The 17,879-nt window shown below is 34.4% G+C and overlaps 1 protein-coding gene across 2 annotated transcripts in view; it reads right to left on the minus strand.

Moving 5' to 3' along the window:
* Positions 1-17,879, minus strand: part of Gulp1 (GULP PTB domain containing engulfment adaptor 1) — a 239,350-nt gene that overhangs the window by 23,869 nt on the left and 197,602 nt on the right. For both annotated transcript variants that reach the window (XM_042688291.1, XM_042688292.1), the window contains exons 5-7: positions 17,631-17,702; positions 11,048-11,146; positions 4,318-4,455 (exon numbers count right to left, since the gene is read on the minus strand). In XM_042688291.1, the coding sequence (XP_042544225.1) occupies positions 4,318-4,455; positions 11,048-11,146; positions 17,631-17,702 (309 nt within the window). The remainder of the gene's footprint in view (positions 1-4,317; positions 4,456-11,047; positions 11,147-17,630; positions 17,703-17,879) is intronic.

The following is a 17,879-nucleotide window of genomic DNA, read 5'->3' on the forward strand; positions in this document are numbered from 1 at the left end:
AAAAATAAACAAACAAAAACTGTCCTTTTCTATATTATTTTTAAAGTATTCATTTTTAACCCCATATAAGGAATCTGTAGTTATTACGATGCCTATAATCAAATTAAGGTTTTGTTGGTTTTAACAAAGAGTGTTGATTTTTACTAATACTTTAAACCATAGACTATTATGATTATATGGTAAAAGACATGTCATGATTTGAAACATTGCTCTTTTGTAATATATGTACTTAGTTATTATTTCTTACTCTCAGAATGACTTTATATCACACAAATCTTGTTAAGATTTATTTTATATCTGGTTGGTTCATTGATTTAAAAAAAAAAAATCTCTTTGTAGCCAGATGCCAGTGGCTCATGCTTCTAATCCTAGCTACTCAGGAGGCTGAGACCTGAGGATCACAGTTCAAAGCCAGCCCAGGCAGAAAAGTCCCCATGAGATTCTTATCTCCAATTAACCACTCAAAAAATGGAAGTGGTGCTGTGGATCAAGTGGTAGATTGCTAGCTTTGAGCTCAAACAGGCTCAGGGAAAGCACCTTGGCCCTGAGTTCAAGTCTCACCACTGATCAAAAAATATTCTCTATTAACATATTTTTGATATATAAACTATACAATTGTTATGATTATTCTTAAAAATTTTACTATTCTTCTAGTCTGAATTTTAGATTAATTTCTCCTTGGCTCAAAGAATATATTCTATATGATTACTACAAGATTTTTATTTTAAATTGAGGTCTATCTTTTAGCTGAGAAGAGAGTGTATTTTGGCAGATGATCCTTGAATGCTTGAAAATGTGTGGTTGTTGGGTGGAGTGGTAACTTTTATTAGGTCCAATTGGTTGATGATTGTTGAGCTGTTATATCCTTGATGATTTTCTTCTGGTTGTTCTATAAATATTGGGATGAGTCATAGTGAAGTTTCCAAAAATAACTATTTGTGTAATCATTTCTGTTCTACCCTTTTTCATTTCTTATTTTGCAGTCCTGTTGGTTGGTCATGTATATTGAAGATCATTAGGTCTTCTTGTCCTTTCTATTGTTATACAATCTTTTTCTCCATTTCTAGTAGCTTTCTTTGCATCAAAGGCTACTCTGAAAGCTAACTTCTGCTATATTTGAATAATGCTTGCATGTTACATTCCTTCCCCTTCTATTTTCAAACTGCTTATACCACCTAAACCTTCCCATTTACAATTTGGTATAGACAATATGGATTTGAGTTATGCTTAATACAAATTTAATATGTATTTAATTAGCTTATATGGGATTTATATTTAATGTGATTTTATATGTTAGGACTTAAGTTTGTAGTTAACAATTTTCCAATCTCTCTTCATGTTCTGTTTTGTTTTCACTCAATCTCTGTAGGTTTTAAGGTATTTATTAAAAAATGTATGTAATTAAAAAAATAACTGCTTTAAAATGCATCTCATACAGCTTTTTAGTGATTGCTCTGGGATTCTCACTGTGTTTGTTTTATTTATATTATTTATCATAGCTGCCTAGTGGTGGAAGTTTTCTGGTGCAAGTATAAAAAACTGCCTTTCATCACAACCTTTCAATTTTCTATTGATATTATAGTTGTTCACATATTTCTCTGATGTGTACGTATATACACTTAGAATCAAATCAGAATATAGACTTCTACCATAATACATAAATCAGAAAACTATATTTACTAACATGCTTCCTAATCCTTTTTATTCTACCTTCATCTTTTCTCAAGGCATTGTCTTCTATTATTCTGTTTAGAGCCATGCCCCACCCCAGCACACACTACTTAGGGAAGGTTTAGTAGGGAAAAGTTTGTCATTCATATGATAATTCTTTGATTTCTTTAACTCCTGAAATATATATTGGTCTGGAAATTTGATTCTGATTTGACAGTGATCCAACCACAGTATTCAAAACATTGTGTTTCTTCCTTCTTACCTTGATGGTTTGTTAAGATAATCACACTATCATGGAACTTGACCTAATTCTATAGATAAGGAACAGTTTTTATTGGTGTCAGATTTTCTGTCATTAGTTTCCAGAAAATTGACTATAATGTGTTAGTATGTAGGTATCTGGAACAGTGATGTGTGGAACTCATTTAATATTTTCAATCTATAGATTTATGTTATTTGCCAAGTCTGGGACATTTTCAACTACAATTTCTTCGGGTATTTTTTTTTAAGTTAAGCAGCTTTATTTCTTCTTTCCTTTCAAGACTCCGATAATGTAAATTATTTGATGAATTTAGTAAATGCTGAGTTCTTCAGGCTCAGTAGCAATTAATATTTAATATAAGATGAAAGAACTGTGTTTGTAAAAGTTCTGAAGTAATTGTGAATCACTAGTTTAGGCTTAAATAAATCATTTTCAACTTTCAAGGAAAGAGAACTTTGATAGACTATATCCAACAAAAATAAATAAATAAAAGGACTAGGAATTAATTATAGAAAATAAGATTTGGAATAAATAGGATTTATACTTTAAAATTTAATGGAATTTTACAAGAGTTCCATTATGATCAAGAAACAAGTTTGTGGATATCAAAGAAAGAAAATCAGGGGTACAAATCTATAAAAGGTTGATATATATCAACAGTTCTGATTATGAACCACTTTATAGAGAGCCATAAGGAATTTTATTTCTATGGGTAAGCCAAATCTCTTCAGTGCAAATGGTGAAAGGTTATTATGTCTTACACATAGAAGATATTCAACAAATATAACCTCTCAATCACACCATAAAAACATCTGCAAATTACCACAGTTAAGAAACACATTAAATATTCAAAATTAATGCTTTCATTCAATAAATTTCAAAAACATTTTGAACTCCATAAAAATGTCTTTTTCTGTGGGTCTACAACACTGTCTTAAATAATAAGCACATTTTTCAGAGAAGTTGTCCATAATGTTCACTAATTCCAAGAGGATATGATGCCAAAGTAGCTTAGCATATTTGCTTACCTTCTTTAAAGGACTTAAGTTTAAACTATACAGGAAATAGCCTGCATTATTTTGGGTACATTTTCTTTTTTTGGGGGGAGGCGGGGTCCAGTTGTGGGGCCTGAACTCTGGGCCTGAGCACTGTCCCTCAGCTCTGGAGCTCAAGGCTAGTGCTCTTACTACTTGAGCCACAGCGCCACTTTCGGCTTTTTTCTTTTTGCTTATGTGGTGCTGAGGAATCGAACCCAGGGCCTCAGGCATGCAAGGCAAGCGCTCTACCACTGAGCCACCTTCCCAGCCCATTATTTTTGGTACATTTTTAACATAGAATTTTCCTTATGGAAAAATTACTAGCATCTGTTATCCACCAGATACAGAAATTATATATAAAATAAAAAGGCATTTCTTTTCAAAGAGCTCACATACTGAAACCAGAGGTTTAAATTCCATTATGGTCATCATGATAGTAAGTAGTCTGCTATGTATTGAGAACAAGAAAAATAGTATATAAATGAGTAAGTAATGTTCTCTTTCTTTTTTAAACAAATAATGCTGTTGAATTTAGATGTTCTTTCTCTACTGAAGTCATCAATGGCTGCAATGTGAATGGAATGCACATTTTCTGTTTTATACTAAGAACTCAGAAAAGGTTATGTATAAAATTAGCTTGTGCTTGTAAGCACAGTATAGTGATATGGGTTTTCTTTATAAATCCAGATGATTAAAAAGCTATTGCATGGCTTATTTCTGGAATTCCCTAAATGTTCTGTTACATTACTTTCACTCATACTCTGTCTGTCTCTCTTTCTGTCTGTCTCTCTCTCTCTCATTCTCTCTCTCTCTCACACACACACATACACACACAAACGAATGCATGCACATACACATGATTTAATTACCTTTCATTATATGAAATAATTTTCAATGTAATTGGAGACTCATTTAAGAAGCCATGCAGCTTTTATTTCCAAGGGCTTACAATACTGATTTCCATTAAGCTTATCCCTTTCAAGAAAAAATATAAACCTAAAACACACTTTTCTTCAACATTACTCTGCATTATGTGCATTGTACTAAAAAATTGGGTGGAAATAAAATTACAAACAAATTAAATGATTAAAAGAGACACAAATACATAGAATGAGTAGGCATGGTGTTCTAATGAAAGAAATTTGCATGCAGGCATTTGCTTGTGAACATAAGAATTTAGTTAAGGGTGAAATCCTGAAGTCTACTCTCATGACAGGATGAATCTATTAGTGCACTTAAGTATTTCCAGACCTCATTCTTTTCCAAATGCTTTACTAATGCCGGAAACAAGACAATTCCTGGCTTGTAAAAGAGAACAAACCACCCTAAAACATCTGGCATACTTACACACTTTTCGCTGTCAAATACATAGCACAAATGTTTATTTGATTCTGAATCTTTGCATATGAAAGTGAATATCCTCTTGTCAGTTTTATCATCTGCACAGAATGATATTCTATGAAGCTGGCAATTGTGCTGGACTTCCTGTGAACACAGATGGAAATGAATATAGTTGATAGCATTTCATCCACTTTCTGAAATGCCAGCTTGTGTTAATAACATAGAACTAACAACTTGAAATGTGTAACCATTATCTGTCACTTTCTTTTTATAATTATATAGACCCCAAACTTAAACAAATAAACCACGAGGACGATATTCTGGCCTGAAGACTAAAATGATAATCATTCCAATAGTACTCAGAAAAATGCAAGCATAATACAAAAGGATCAGTAGGTTACAAATGGCAAAGAATCTGAGCTGCAAAGAATGTAAAGAGAGTGTTTGATTTGCAGCCTGCAAGTTTATGAAGGAGAGAATTGAAGTTCAGAGATTAAAATATTAAAATATCTCCAAAAGGTTATATCATGAGGACCCTTTTAACCTGAAATTCCCTTCATTTACATCACTGATAAATAATGAGTATTATAACTTAGAACATAGGCTTGTCTGCACAAAATTTCACATGAAATATATAATTATTTCTTCCTTCTTATACATATCTCATGATTTCTCCAACATTCATGAAACTTTTATATATGGCATGGTTAAACTTGTTCATGATGGAAAAGCCCCCAAATGACTGTGGCTATTCAGTAGAAAGACAAACACATAAGCAGGTAGAAATACTCGCAGCATACACACATATACATATACATGCACATATCAAACTATAAAACAATAAAAATATCTGATAGGAACTTAATTAAAAAATGTTCCTATGAATCCATAACTTACTATTTAAGCAAAGGACTTGAACTTCAGATAGTATTTAGATTCATATGTGTCATCATTAATATTATTTATCCTTACAGTTTGTTTTTTTTTTTGGGTGGGGGGGTCCGGTCGTGGGGCCTGAACTCTGGGCCTGGGCGCTGTCCTCAGCTATTCAGCTCAAGACTAGCGTTCTACCACTTGAGCCACAGCGCCACCTCCGGCTTTTTTCTTATGTGGTGCTAAGGAATCGAACCCAGGGCCTCTGGCATGCAAGGCAAGCGCTCTATCACTGAGCCACCTTCCCAGTCCCTTACAGTTTTTTAAAACATGTTGTATGTAGAAAATAAATCTTATTTAACTATGACTGATATAAAAAATAAAATCATTCCTTTTACTCTTATGGTTATAAGTATTTTTTAATTGCATTTTAACACCAGGAATTTTAATCAGAATCTTAGGTCACTCATATTATTTAGTTTTAAAACACTAACTATGGAAGTAAGAGTAGATTCACCAAAGAGGATTTAATGAATTCTTCCTCAAGAAAGCTTTATTTAGGTCAGATTTCAGTATTTCTGTAAAGGTAGTTTCAGACAACCGCTAACACAATTACCTAGGGTGCCCGCTTCCTGGACTCAGAATCTTGCAGATTTTGATCAACAAAAAAACAATGATGAACCAAGACTCTTCTCTCTATAAGCTTAACATTGGTTTGTTGGTTTATATCACTTTTATTTGCACTATAGTTAATCACACTACTCAGAAGCATTAAGTTCAATAGTAAAAAAATAAAAAGAACAATGTTTAAAAAGAGAGCTCAACTTACATAGGCCTGTTTCTTCATGGATATTAATTACAGTGAGTAATGGGTTTCATTGTGACATTTTTATACATGCACAGAACATATTTTAACCATACCCCCTCCATATTTCCCTCTCTGACCATTTTCTCCTTTCATCCCTTCTCCTTAATCCCCTTACTCTTCCCTAAGATTCTCTTTTCTAATTTCCTTTTTTGTTTTTAACTTAGGCCTTTGATAGGGTATCTTCTGTTTTTTGCAATTAGTAACTAGAGAGACAAGACAACCATATTGGTCTATGACTCTTGCTATTATTTTGCCTTATTGTCCAGACTCCTTTCAGATTGACATTTACTTTCATTAGTATCTATATGATGATTAAATGATAGCCTCTGCAATACCATAGCTCTCAAATACTGACAGGTCTGAATCAGTTATAAATCTATACTCGTGACAGAAATGAGATAAGATAGGCGATGAATTTATTTTTGTATCTACAGGGAAGTAAAAATAACATGCCAGGCACACAGAGCTGATGGTGAAGTCCTGAAAGTCCATCACTCACTCAACCTCTGGCACAGTCACAGAAAGGTGTGGGTTTTAAACAGGTGGGAATCATGTTAATATATGTTGATATTAAAAGGTATCTTTCTACAAAATAAGATTGCAAAGTTTCAGGCACTGTTGGTTCACACCAGTAATCCTTGCTACTCAAAGGCTGAGATCCGAGATTGCAGTTTAAAGCCAGTCCAGGCAGGAAAGGCCAATGAGATTCTTAGCCTCAATTAGATACCAAAAAGCCAGAAGTGCAGCTGTGGCTTGAGTGGTAGAGCACTAGCCTTGAGCAAAAGACTCAAAGACAGTGCTCAGGCCCTGAGTTCAAGGCCCAAAAGTAAAGTTTAAGTACTAACAATAAAATAAAAAGAAGATTATGAAGCTGAAAAATAATGTAATTATTTTGTGAATGTGTATGCTGTTTTGTCAGATTTTTATGGAGGTTAAGTATAGTGTTTATAACTAGTAAGATGGAATAAGGAGATTGAGGAATAGAGCAAGAAAGTGGAATTGTGCTCATCCATCAGAAAGAATGCTCATGTATTTGCAAAGAACTGGAAGGACCTTTCTAGAAAAAAAGTCATGTGAAGTGAAATAAATCAGTTTCAGAGAGACAAAGTTACATGTTTTCTCTCATTGTGAAAGTTATAATTAGTTTATAAAGATGTAAGTAAACGCTTTGGGTGATACACTAGCGTACACAAATTTATTAATTGAAAAAACAGTCATTCATGGTAGAATACGAACTGCATCCTTCCTTAGAAAGGCTAAATCAAAGTTCCACAGACGTCAAGAAATGGGTCTTTGCAAGAGGTGGGTTGGAGTCAAGTGTCAAGTACCCATTTCCTGAGGTAGAAGGATAAAGTGAAGTGGGGCGAATGCGGTCAAACAAAGTTCAATGAATATCCCATAAAACCAAGAAACGTGAGGGTCAGGGTGGGTAGGGAGGGATAGGTGAGAATGTTGAAAAGCTAGTCCAGCGGGCGCTGGTGGCTCACGCCTGTAATCCTAGCTACTGAGGATCGCGGTTCAAAGCCAGCCCGGGCAGGAAAGACCGTGAGACTCCTATCTCCAATAAACCACCAGAAAACCGGAAGTGGCGCTGTAGCTCAAGTGGTAGAGCGCTCGCCTTGAGCTGAAGAGCTGAGGGACAGCGCCCAGGCCCAGAGTTCAAGCCCCACGACCGACATAAAAAAAAAGGTTGTCCAAAATTGATCAATATAAATTGTATTTCCAAACTGCTTTGTTGAATGCCAACTCCTTTGTAAAACCATTTAAAGATAACAAAGATATTTAAAAGTATTTTATTGGAATTGAAATAGAAAACTAGTATATGTGTTTATCCCCAATTAATCCGTATGACTTATGTCATACTTCAGCTACCAAGTAGAAAGCTGAAGAAATGAAAGATAAGAAAGAAATATACTATAACTAATTGTTAAAGAGAAAGAAGGCTTTACTCTAGTACCCATCCCTCCCAGTGGGAAAGAAAAATTTCCTATTTTCTGTCAAGAACAACTTTGTTGTATAAATAATATATTTAAAATACTGCCATACATGCAACTTAACTGTGCAATTTAACTAAAATAAATTATTTTAGGAGCCTCATATTTCATTGTTTTGGGTTTTTTGTTTTTGTTTTTTTTTTTTTGCTTGCCTGTCATGTGGCTTGAACTCAGGGACTGGTACTGTCTTTGAGCTCCTTTGGCTCAAAGCTAGTGCCCTACCACTTGAGCTACTTTTGCCTTTTTTATTTATGTGGTACAGAGGAATCAAACCTTCATGCATGCTAGGCAAGCACTCATTTTTTTTTTTTTTTTTTTTTGCTTATGTGATGCTGGGGAATCAAACCCAGGGCCTCATGCATGTAAGGCAAGCGCTCTACCACTGAGCCACCTTCCCAGCCCCTCATTTTTTTTTCTAAGCTACATGTTTTATCTAAAATAAAATGAGTAACATTTTCTATCTGATTCACTCAAGTTTCTAATGCATGTATGTAAAAACTCTGTGTATATAAGTTCTCTCTCTCTCTCTCTCCTCACACTAGGCCTGCTGATTCTAACTTTGAAATACTTAAAATAGAGTCCAGAAAACAGCATCCTGAACAGTATCTTGTTGACTGATGCTCAGAAGAGCATCTACTTATGTAAAACACATCTTTAGATAAGTAGAGTCATACATATGAGAATTTGTAATATATTAACATGTAACTGAAGTTTCAAAACAGCTTAAAGATTCTAAAACTCCAGGACTGCTTTTCAGACTTTAAAAGCTAAAAATTCAGATGTTTCTTTTCACATTAAAAGCTAAGAAAACTGACTTTAGGGACCTCTTACTAAAAACTGTTAAATATAGGGGAATGAAAGTTGGGATAAGGAAGAAGAAAATTACATTGTTGATTTGAGGGGAGCCATATGGAATGATGCAAAATCAATTGGGCAATTCACTGATATTTTATTAATGGACTATAGACTGTGGAAGGGCTGCAATTTGATACTAATAACTTATGGAACAGAATGATACTTGACAGGATGTCAATGGTAAATTATTGGCATAAGTTCCCAGAAACAAAAATAGAACACAACAATCCTCTCTTGGTGGGGGGGCATCCTGGGGCTGGAATTCAGGGCCTGGGTACTGTTTCTGATTTGTTTGCTCAAGGCTAGCACTCAACCACTTGAGACACAGCTCCATTTCTGGCTTTTTAGGGTAGTTCATTGGAGATGAGTCTCACAGACTTTCCTGCCTGGCCTGGCTTCAAACTCTACCCCTCAGATCTCAGCCTCCTGAGTGGCTAGGATTACAGGCATCAGCCATCAGTGTCCACTTTTTCATGTCACTTTTTGTCTTTTTCTCCTATCACCAGTCACAGTTTTTTTCTCCCCTCAGTGTTTGAATCTATTCACATTATTTTTTTCACAATATCACCTACTGTCCTTTTTAATTTTCCCTTGTATTTCTACTTTTAGGTTTACAAGATAAATTTTTATTTATTTGCATTTCAAGTAAAATCCAATAGCTCAGGAGACCTGGGAGAACAAACCTGACAAACGATAAGTCACTGGTCAAATGCGCTTCAATGTGTAGCTTTCCCCAGGTAAGCAGGAAGCCAGGAAAGAAAAAGTCATGGGAAATGATTCTTTCATTTGAGGAAGTATTATCATTTTAAAGGTTAAATGAAACTATGTGATAAATAACAGATTTAGATGAAAGATAAGGCTGTAATATATAGTCCTACAAGTCCTGTCCACAAGCCCAACTCTATGAATCTGTTTATGGCTCCTTTCACAAACATAGACATCCTACACATGCAACATTAGGGGTAGTCCTTTTGTAGTGTGTAAAGTTTTTATGTTTTGTACTTTTTGAAAGATATGCTATTATTACACAATCAAATACTAAATAAAATTTCTCCATATTTATGTTTGAATCATAGGTATATAATTCCATATATATGACAGGATATATAACAACATGCTTATATGACTTAGTATAAATAGGATTCAAATGTGTTTATTGTATATAATAATATCCAAAATTTCTAAATATTTAACTCACTATTCAAACATACTCCAAACCCAATAAAGAATTTGTATGCTTTAGGAGAAATTTTTCAGTATAAACACGGCCTATAAATGACCCATTTGGGCTGGACGTTTGCCACTCTATACTCATTTAATTTTAAGAGGAAATGCCAGAATAAGATTCCTTTACTTTGTGATTGTATGTAATACTAACACGTAGGTTGCCATTAATTTTTGGTTGTACTGTCCCTCTGTAACTTATTTGTTAGCATATTTTCTTTTCTGTAGCCACCCTTCACATAATGAATTTTTCTCTGCCAGCATTCAGAAGGTCATTCCTTATTCTCAACTGTCTTGTTTCGATCAAACTGCATGATTTCATTATACATACATCATCCTTCCTCAAGCCTTTCACTACCTCTTTCACCACCTCATAGCATTATTTTGAGATAACCATTACTCAAGTCTCTGTATCTTTGTTATTTAATAACAAAGGCTGATAAATGAAAGGGAGGGTACTAGATAGTCTAATTGTGAGAGGTCTTACAACTCAGAAGGAACGCCATTGTTGTTTAATACAGAATTGGAGAACAGAAACCATGGCTGTACCCATGCCATACTCCACTGTCCTTACCCTAACTGTAAATGCAAAAGTTCCCAAATTATGATTCTGTAGACATACCGAGCCTTTCAAACTCATTTTTCCAATAGCCTCAAGACATTTTTAATGCAGCTTTCCCATGGACTACAACTTGAAAATGAAGCCTGCTGTGTACAACTGTCACAGTACACTATACCAGATGTATGCAAATGTTAAGCCATACGGAAGTCATCAGGTTTCTTTCTTTGTAAGTTGTAGATTTGACATTCAGTAGGTCTAGACTGGAGCTTGCTATTTCAAATGATGCTGGTGTTGTTGGAAATGGTATGCAAACAGTTAATTTAAGCTTAAAGTGCTCTGACATGCAAAAATCAGTCTTACCTTTGTTTTAGGTTCTAGAATCTTTACTCCATAAATTGATATTTGCAGTTCAACCTTGGGGATTTTCTGGCCTTCAGATTTCTTGATGTGTCTTGCAAACTACAAATGAAAAATTATTAACAAAACTAGCATTCTGTTCTCGTGGTTAATAAATACATGTACATATTTTATGTTTCTATTCAATGTGAGTGCTAAAGGAAATATTGCTCCTTGTAAAGTTTTGGAAAAATGTTCTCAAAATAGTTACAGATCATATCAATTTACCAATATTATTCAGATTTATTTTCAATAACATTTATAAAACATGATCTTTAGTGAACTTTTTCATAATATTTGAAAAAGTGAATCCATTTTCAAATTTCCCAAAAAGCCTGCAAGTTTCACAAAATGCATACTTTTAGAAGTGCATCAATTTTTTTCCTGTGGAATTTTGTTTTTAATATAGAGAACTTACCATATACCAGCTTCTGGATGTGCCATCTTTGTACATCCAGAGGTATTTTCCTATTTTAATCCACTGTCTTGCCCATTGAAATAATTTTGAAAAAAGGCTACCTGATTGAAACCAAAGCTATCAATTGAAATAATTATACTAACTAAAACTCTTCAGTGTAGATCCAGAGACAATGTAGAATTACAAATATGACATCATGAGATCATAAACAACTTTCAGTACTTTCAGAGTAGTATTAGATGTAGCTTTATATTTGGCTTACAGTGTGCTAAATGTCTGTTAGGTTCTCTGAGAAAATAAGAAAGGAAACACAAGAGTGTTCAAGTATGGAAGTGGCGCTGTGGCTCAAGCAGTAGAGTGCTCGCTTGAGCTGAAGAGCGCAGGGACAGTGCCCAGGCCTAGAGTTCAAGTCCACGACCGACAAAAGAAAAAAAGAAAAAAAAAAAAAGTGTTCAGGTACTTAGTAGATGAACTTTCTGCTTCTCTCCCAGTTATGCTAAATTTTATGGTAGAAATATCAGCCACTGACCCATCTCTGTACTCCTAGCCACTCAGGAAACTGAGATACAGAGAAACTAGAGTCAAAGCCAAAGCAGAAAAGTTAATGATATTCTTTCAAGATAATTTTTAGAAAAATAAACAGAACTGGAGATGTGGCTCAAATGATAGAGCACCAGCTGAGCATTGGCTCAAACCCAAGTACAACTAAAATTTAGAAAGGAAAGGAAATGTATAGAATCTCAGTTAAATTTGAATATTAAACAATAAATATATTTTAAGCTTTTTAGAACAAAAATACACAAACACATAAGCACAGAAACATAACACATATGTCCTATGTGTAAATATGTCCAAAGCAATGCTTGGGATTTGCTTTTGTTTTTAAAAAGTTACTCATTAAAATGACAGAAGAGGAAAGTCTGATCCAGGTATAATCTATGCTCTTATGGACATGTCAAAATGGAACTCCCTTGATTCTGATGCTAACTGATAAAAATAAAAAAAAATGAGGAAAGAGTTAGGCATTACTTACCTAAAATTTTAAGTCTACTGTGTGTGCTAATTTTATCTGGATACTCCAATATCTCCCTACTTTTCTGTTCACCTCCCTTCCACACTTTCTTTTTTAAGAATAAAGGACAAAAAGTATTCTTTTTTTAGTAGAATTTCTCATCTCTTTTCTAAAGCTTCAATAAATTTTTCAGCATATGGAAAATCATCTTAACTTGACTCAAAATAGCTCAGATGTAAGCCGAGGCGGGGCTTCAGTCCTCTTGTGTGTTATATTTATTTGCATTGTGCATCCTGCTCTAATAGAGGGCAGATGTGAAGACACATGGTGTAGCTCAGTCCTGGAGTGGTTAAAGGCCTTTGCTCTTTTCATGGCTTTGCATTGCCATGGAAAGTAACATAATTAATGTACACATGAATGCCTTGAGCTGTCTGCTTTCATTTCCCTGGGGGTGCCATTTGTTTTATTCTATTTCAAGTCGTGTAGCTTTTCAGCTTGCTGTCTTTCATACTTCATGAGTGTACAGCTTTTTTTCCCCCTTCTTTTGTCTCCTGCAGTCATATACTTTGCACATAATTCAACCAACGTGTGCCAGGTATTTCCTTTCTTGTCTCTTACTGCAAGAAACATGTTTTGCTTTCAGGAAAGCCACAGATTATTCCGGCCATCTCTCAAAGAATGTGTATTGACTTCTTCCCTCCTTAACATCTTTCTTGAATTAGCAAAATTAAATAATTTAGAGGCTTTCACCTTGAAAGGTCTAGAAAGTTAGTCAGTGGCTCTGCACCTATGTGGAGCAAATCAAATCCCATGATATTGAGTAGCTGCAGAACCAGCCTAATCCTGTTTCCTTGGCACTTCCTTTTCACATAGACACAAGAACATTCAGTGATTTCTAAGGCCTCGACATCTGAACATAAGCAACCATTCCTCTGAATCTCCTATCAAAAGTCTCACCCCGTACCTCCCCGGCCCCCACTCAACACAACCAGTTACAGTAGTGTTATCCTTTTGAGAAGGAAAAATGAAGCAAGGACATAATGAGCAATAATGTTAGAAACAGACACAGAGACACAGACACAGACACAGATACAGGCAGACAAAAGACAGACAGACAGACAGACACACACACACACAGAAGGAGTTAAGAAGAAAGTAAGAAAAGAAAGACAAGATGGAGAAAAGAGGAGAATGAGAATAACAGAAAGCACAGAACACCTGAAGAAAAGTCCTTGAATCCTTTCTGCTACCCACCAAGACAAAATAACTACTCAGATGCTTCAGAGATTGCTCAGTCCAGTCTGCCATTTCAAAGTTAAGAAAAAAAAAATGTCCTAGAGAAGTTAATGCACTTTAATCATGAAATGGTTTGTAGTAACTAATCCTAAGAACTCCACTACACTTTTGTTCTGCATGCTGCACATTTTGTACCTAAAAAGTAAAATACTCAGTTGTGATTACATGAATTTCACAGTTTACACTGGTTATTGAACTTGGTTGCTGAATATATGCCACAAAACTCTTGTGCCTAAGGTTATATTTATCCAATTTATATTTTGAACATTTTCTATCCTCACCAACTTTGTTTATAACTCCTTTTTGTATTTTCCGTAATTGTTGCACAACAAGTTTCAATTCAATATGTCAGTTTGTGAGTCCAATGCATTTTGATCAATGACATCCCTTCAGCATCGTCCTCCATCTCTCCAAACTCCACCTATTCTCTTTCTTTCTCTTAAAACTGAAGTTTACTGTTGGTACTGCCTGCTCATTGCTCTTAAATACCCATCCATTTTCCTACATATAAACTATTTACTTGTGTTCGAATCTAAATTACCGCTAATATAGAAACATGGGAAAACACTGGATAACAAACAGGCCAATCAATCCATCAGCCTATCTTTTATAATATCCTCTTTTCAATTTTAGTCCTTATAAAGGACTAAAGTCTTCATGCAGCTTTCTTTTCACTATTGTTTTAGTGAATTCCTTCCTTGGTAAATTTAGATAGTATGATCTAACTATTTAAACTTGAATGCAATAATTCAATAAAAATTTCAAAGACAGTGAAGCACAGACAATCTGTATATAGATACAGCAAACCAAAGCAAACTTTTGGCATCATGGGATGATTGAAAGGTATGAAAGATTACTTATTAGCTAAATATGTATTACTGCTTAACAGAACTGCTAACAGTTTAAAGAGAGCACTGAGTTTTAGTGTCAACCTTACACAATTCATCTATTCTCTTCAAAAGTCTTTTTTTTTAAATAAAATCTAACTATAGTACATACATTATTTGACAAGAAAACTGATTTATTACTTAGGATCTGGTATTCTGTGCTACTTTTCCTCATTTTGTTTCTTAGAATTAAATTGCGAAGTTATTCTTAATACTTATGTGGTAGAATCTGCTATGTTTGAATATATTACAATTCATCTCTCAATACTTTATTAATTAACAGATTGTGAAGACAAAACACTTATGTCACATTGGGTGATGCTGAAAAAAGAAACTCCTGGGCTGACCCTAATAGGGCTTGACAGTGATTCCCAGAGCCCGTGTTTCTTCGAGTTAGCCCTAGGATTCAATGGAACTTCACTAGAACTCCATGGGACTAACAATACTTCCTCCATACTTAGGGCCCAAATATTCTGCCCTATGCTGACCTTGCAGGAAAATCAACAAGGTGTGAAGCCATAGTCTAATACTTTGTCATATACAAATGTTACAAAAACTCATTTATATATTTTACATTTGAGTAATGCCTGTACTAGTTGTATTAATAAACATAAAGAAATCATTGTTGAAAGTGAAATTCACTACAATAATAGCATTGTTCATATATAAAAGGTTTCTAAATCGTAAATTTTAAGATACTAACATGTAATTAAGAAATAGTAATTGTTGAGCATGGTTATGAAATAATTCCTTTGTACAACTGAAGATAAGTGTACAAAAAAATAAAAAACAGTTTTGAATATTTACGAAGAAAGAACTAGAACATTCTGTGACAAAAGCTGAATGTGAAAGTAAAAACTCCAAATTTAACAAAAATGTTTACATTTAAGAAAAGTAGCTAAACTACAAATTCCCCATAAAATAATAGAAAAAAAGTTAACAAAAACTAAGGTTGAAATTTTTTTCTTGAAATTTAACCATGCATCATGAAACATAAAAAAAAGTTAAATTACTTGAACATATTTTAGGTTTTCCACTACCTTGTCTCATGCATAAGTTTTGAACTCTTAGTGTCAAATATATTTGAATATAAGTATAAATAGACTGTTAACTTACAGATAAAGACAAATGCTAAGTTATAGTAGATTTTTAATACACTGTCACAATACATGTACTTGAGAAAAACAAGCACTTAAATGGGGTTATGTACATTTGGTAAAGAAATGTTTTTATTCATAGAGCCATAGTACCACCTGCTGGTCATTTCTACACATGACAAAATTTACAAGGTGTCTGATAAACTTTTTAAGAATACTTTGTCAAAATGAACTCAAACATATGGAAACAAGACGTTTTTTATTTTTGTTGTTGTTTTGGGGAATATGATGTACTATGTGAAGTTATTTCTTTTTTCTTTCATTCCTCCCCCTTTGGTTTATCCCCTGTTGTCACGATAGTTTATTTTGATGTCCTATGTCTAGTATATATGTTTATTGGATTTGGGGAAGGGAAGGGGAATAATAAAATGTTGAGACAAAAGACAAAGGATGAACCAATGCAACTGTGATACAAGACACTATGTTGGAAATGAACTTTACAACTTGGGAGAGAAAGAATGAGGGGGAAGGGAAAGTGAGAGAAAACTAATGTGTGGTAAAAAATGTTTGAAAAGAAATGTACTCATTACCTTACTCATTACAGTTACTTATGTAACTGTAACCCTTCTGTATATTACCTTTACAATCAAATGAAATTAAATAATTAAAAAAATACTTTGGGGTTGGGAAGTTGGCTCAGTGGTAGAGTGCTTGCCTTGCATGCATGAGGCCCTGGATTCGATTCCTCAGCAACACCTAAGCAGAAAAATCCAGAAGTGGCTCTGTGGCTCAAGTGGTAGAGTGTTAGCCTTGAGCTAAAGAGCTGAGGGACAGTGTCCAGGCCCAGAGTTCAGGAACAACAACCGATAAAAAAAGAAAAAGAAAAAAAAAATACTTTGTATTGTAGTCTGAGCTCTCTGAGGTCAGAGAAGACTGCAAAAAAGTAGTAAAATGATAAAAAAAAAAAAAAATAGGCACATATAATCATATAATTGCTTTATGCATTCTCATTAGTGCAGTAATCTTTTGATATACATTCTTGAGATTTGCAAGCATCAGAGTATAGATTACTTATTGAACAAATCTGTATTCCAGAAGACATTTGAGAGCCAACAACAAAAATAAGAGGTTTTTTTATTTTGTTGATATCACCAGCTCTCCCTGGACATGGCCACTTTCTCTTAGATTGCCTATTAGGACAGCTTAGATATATACAGCCGCTATGAAAATTTTTCTTTGAGCTCAACTCTAATTCCCTATTTTCAACTAATGAATATGCTATTCTAACTACTGAAGAAGTAAGGACACAAGTCCACTTAAGAAAACTAAAGGCAAGCTACTGAATATCAACACTTAGGAATTGCTGCCATCCAGTTTATTTTTAGTAATTAGAAGGCACCATACCATTAAGAATATAGCATAAGGGGCTGGGAAGGTGGCTCAGTGGTAGAGCGCTTGCCTTGCATGCATGAGGCCCTGGGTTCGATTCCTCAGCACCACATAAGAAAAAAGAAAAAAGCCAGAAGTGGCGCTGTGACTCAAGTGGTAGAGCTCTACCCTTGAGCTGAAGAGCTGGGGGACAGTGCCTAGGCTCAGAGTTCAGGCCCTATGACTGGACCCCCCCCCAAAAAAAACAGAAAAAAAAAAAGAAAACATAGCATGATATTCAAAAAACAATTGCATGTGCATAGTTATTACTAAAATGTTTTCTTGATCTTATGATATTTATTCATTTGTCCATTTTTAACAGGAGAAACCTATACTACCCACAAGCTTTAGTTTTACTTTATTTTTTCCATCACCATTTCACACCATTTATTTGAAGGGCTTTTCTTACCTTTAATTTCCTTACAGCATCTCTCACAACTTCTGTTCCTTTTGGCTGCTCCACTTCAGTACTGCCAAGAAACTGAAAATGGCCATTTGTAAGACATGGGCTTGAATACATTATCTATCAACCACTCTAAACTATGACATTGATTAGTCAGATACTAATGCAAATTCTAAATAAGCAGAATAAACTTATGCATATAATATGAAATGAAAACATAAATATAGCACTTGAAAATGTAAATAGCTTGAAACT

This window comes from Dipodomys spectabilis, unplaced genomic scaffold (genome assembly GCF_019054845.1).
Source record: "Dipodomys spectabilis isolate Male_0828 unplaced genomic scaffold, ASM1905484v1 ptg000115l, whole genome shotgun sequence".
Classification (NCBI taxonomy): domain Eukaryota; kingdom Metazoa; phylum Chordata; class Mammalia; order Rodentia; family Heteromyidae; genus Dipodomys; species Dipodomys spectabilis.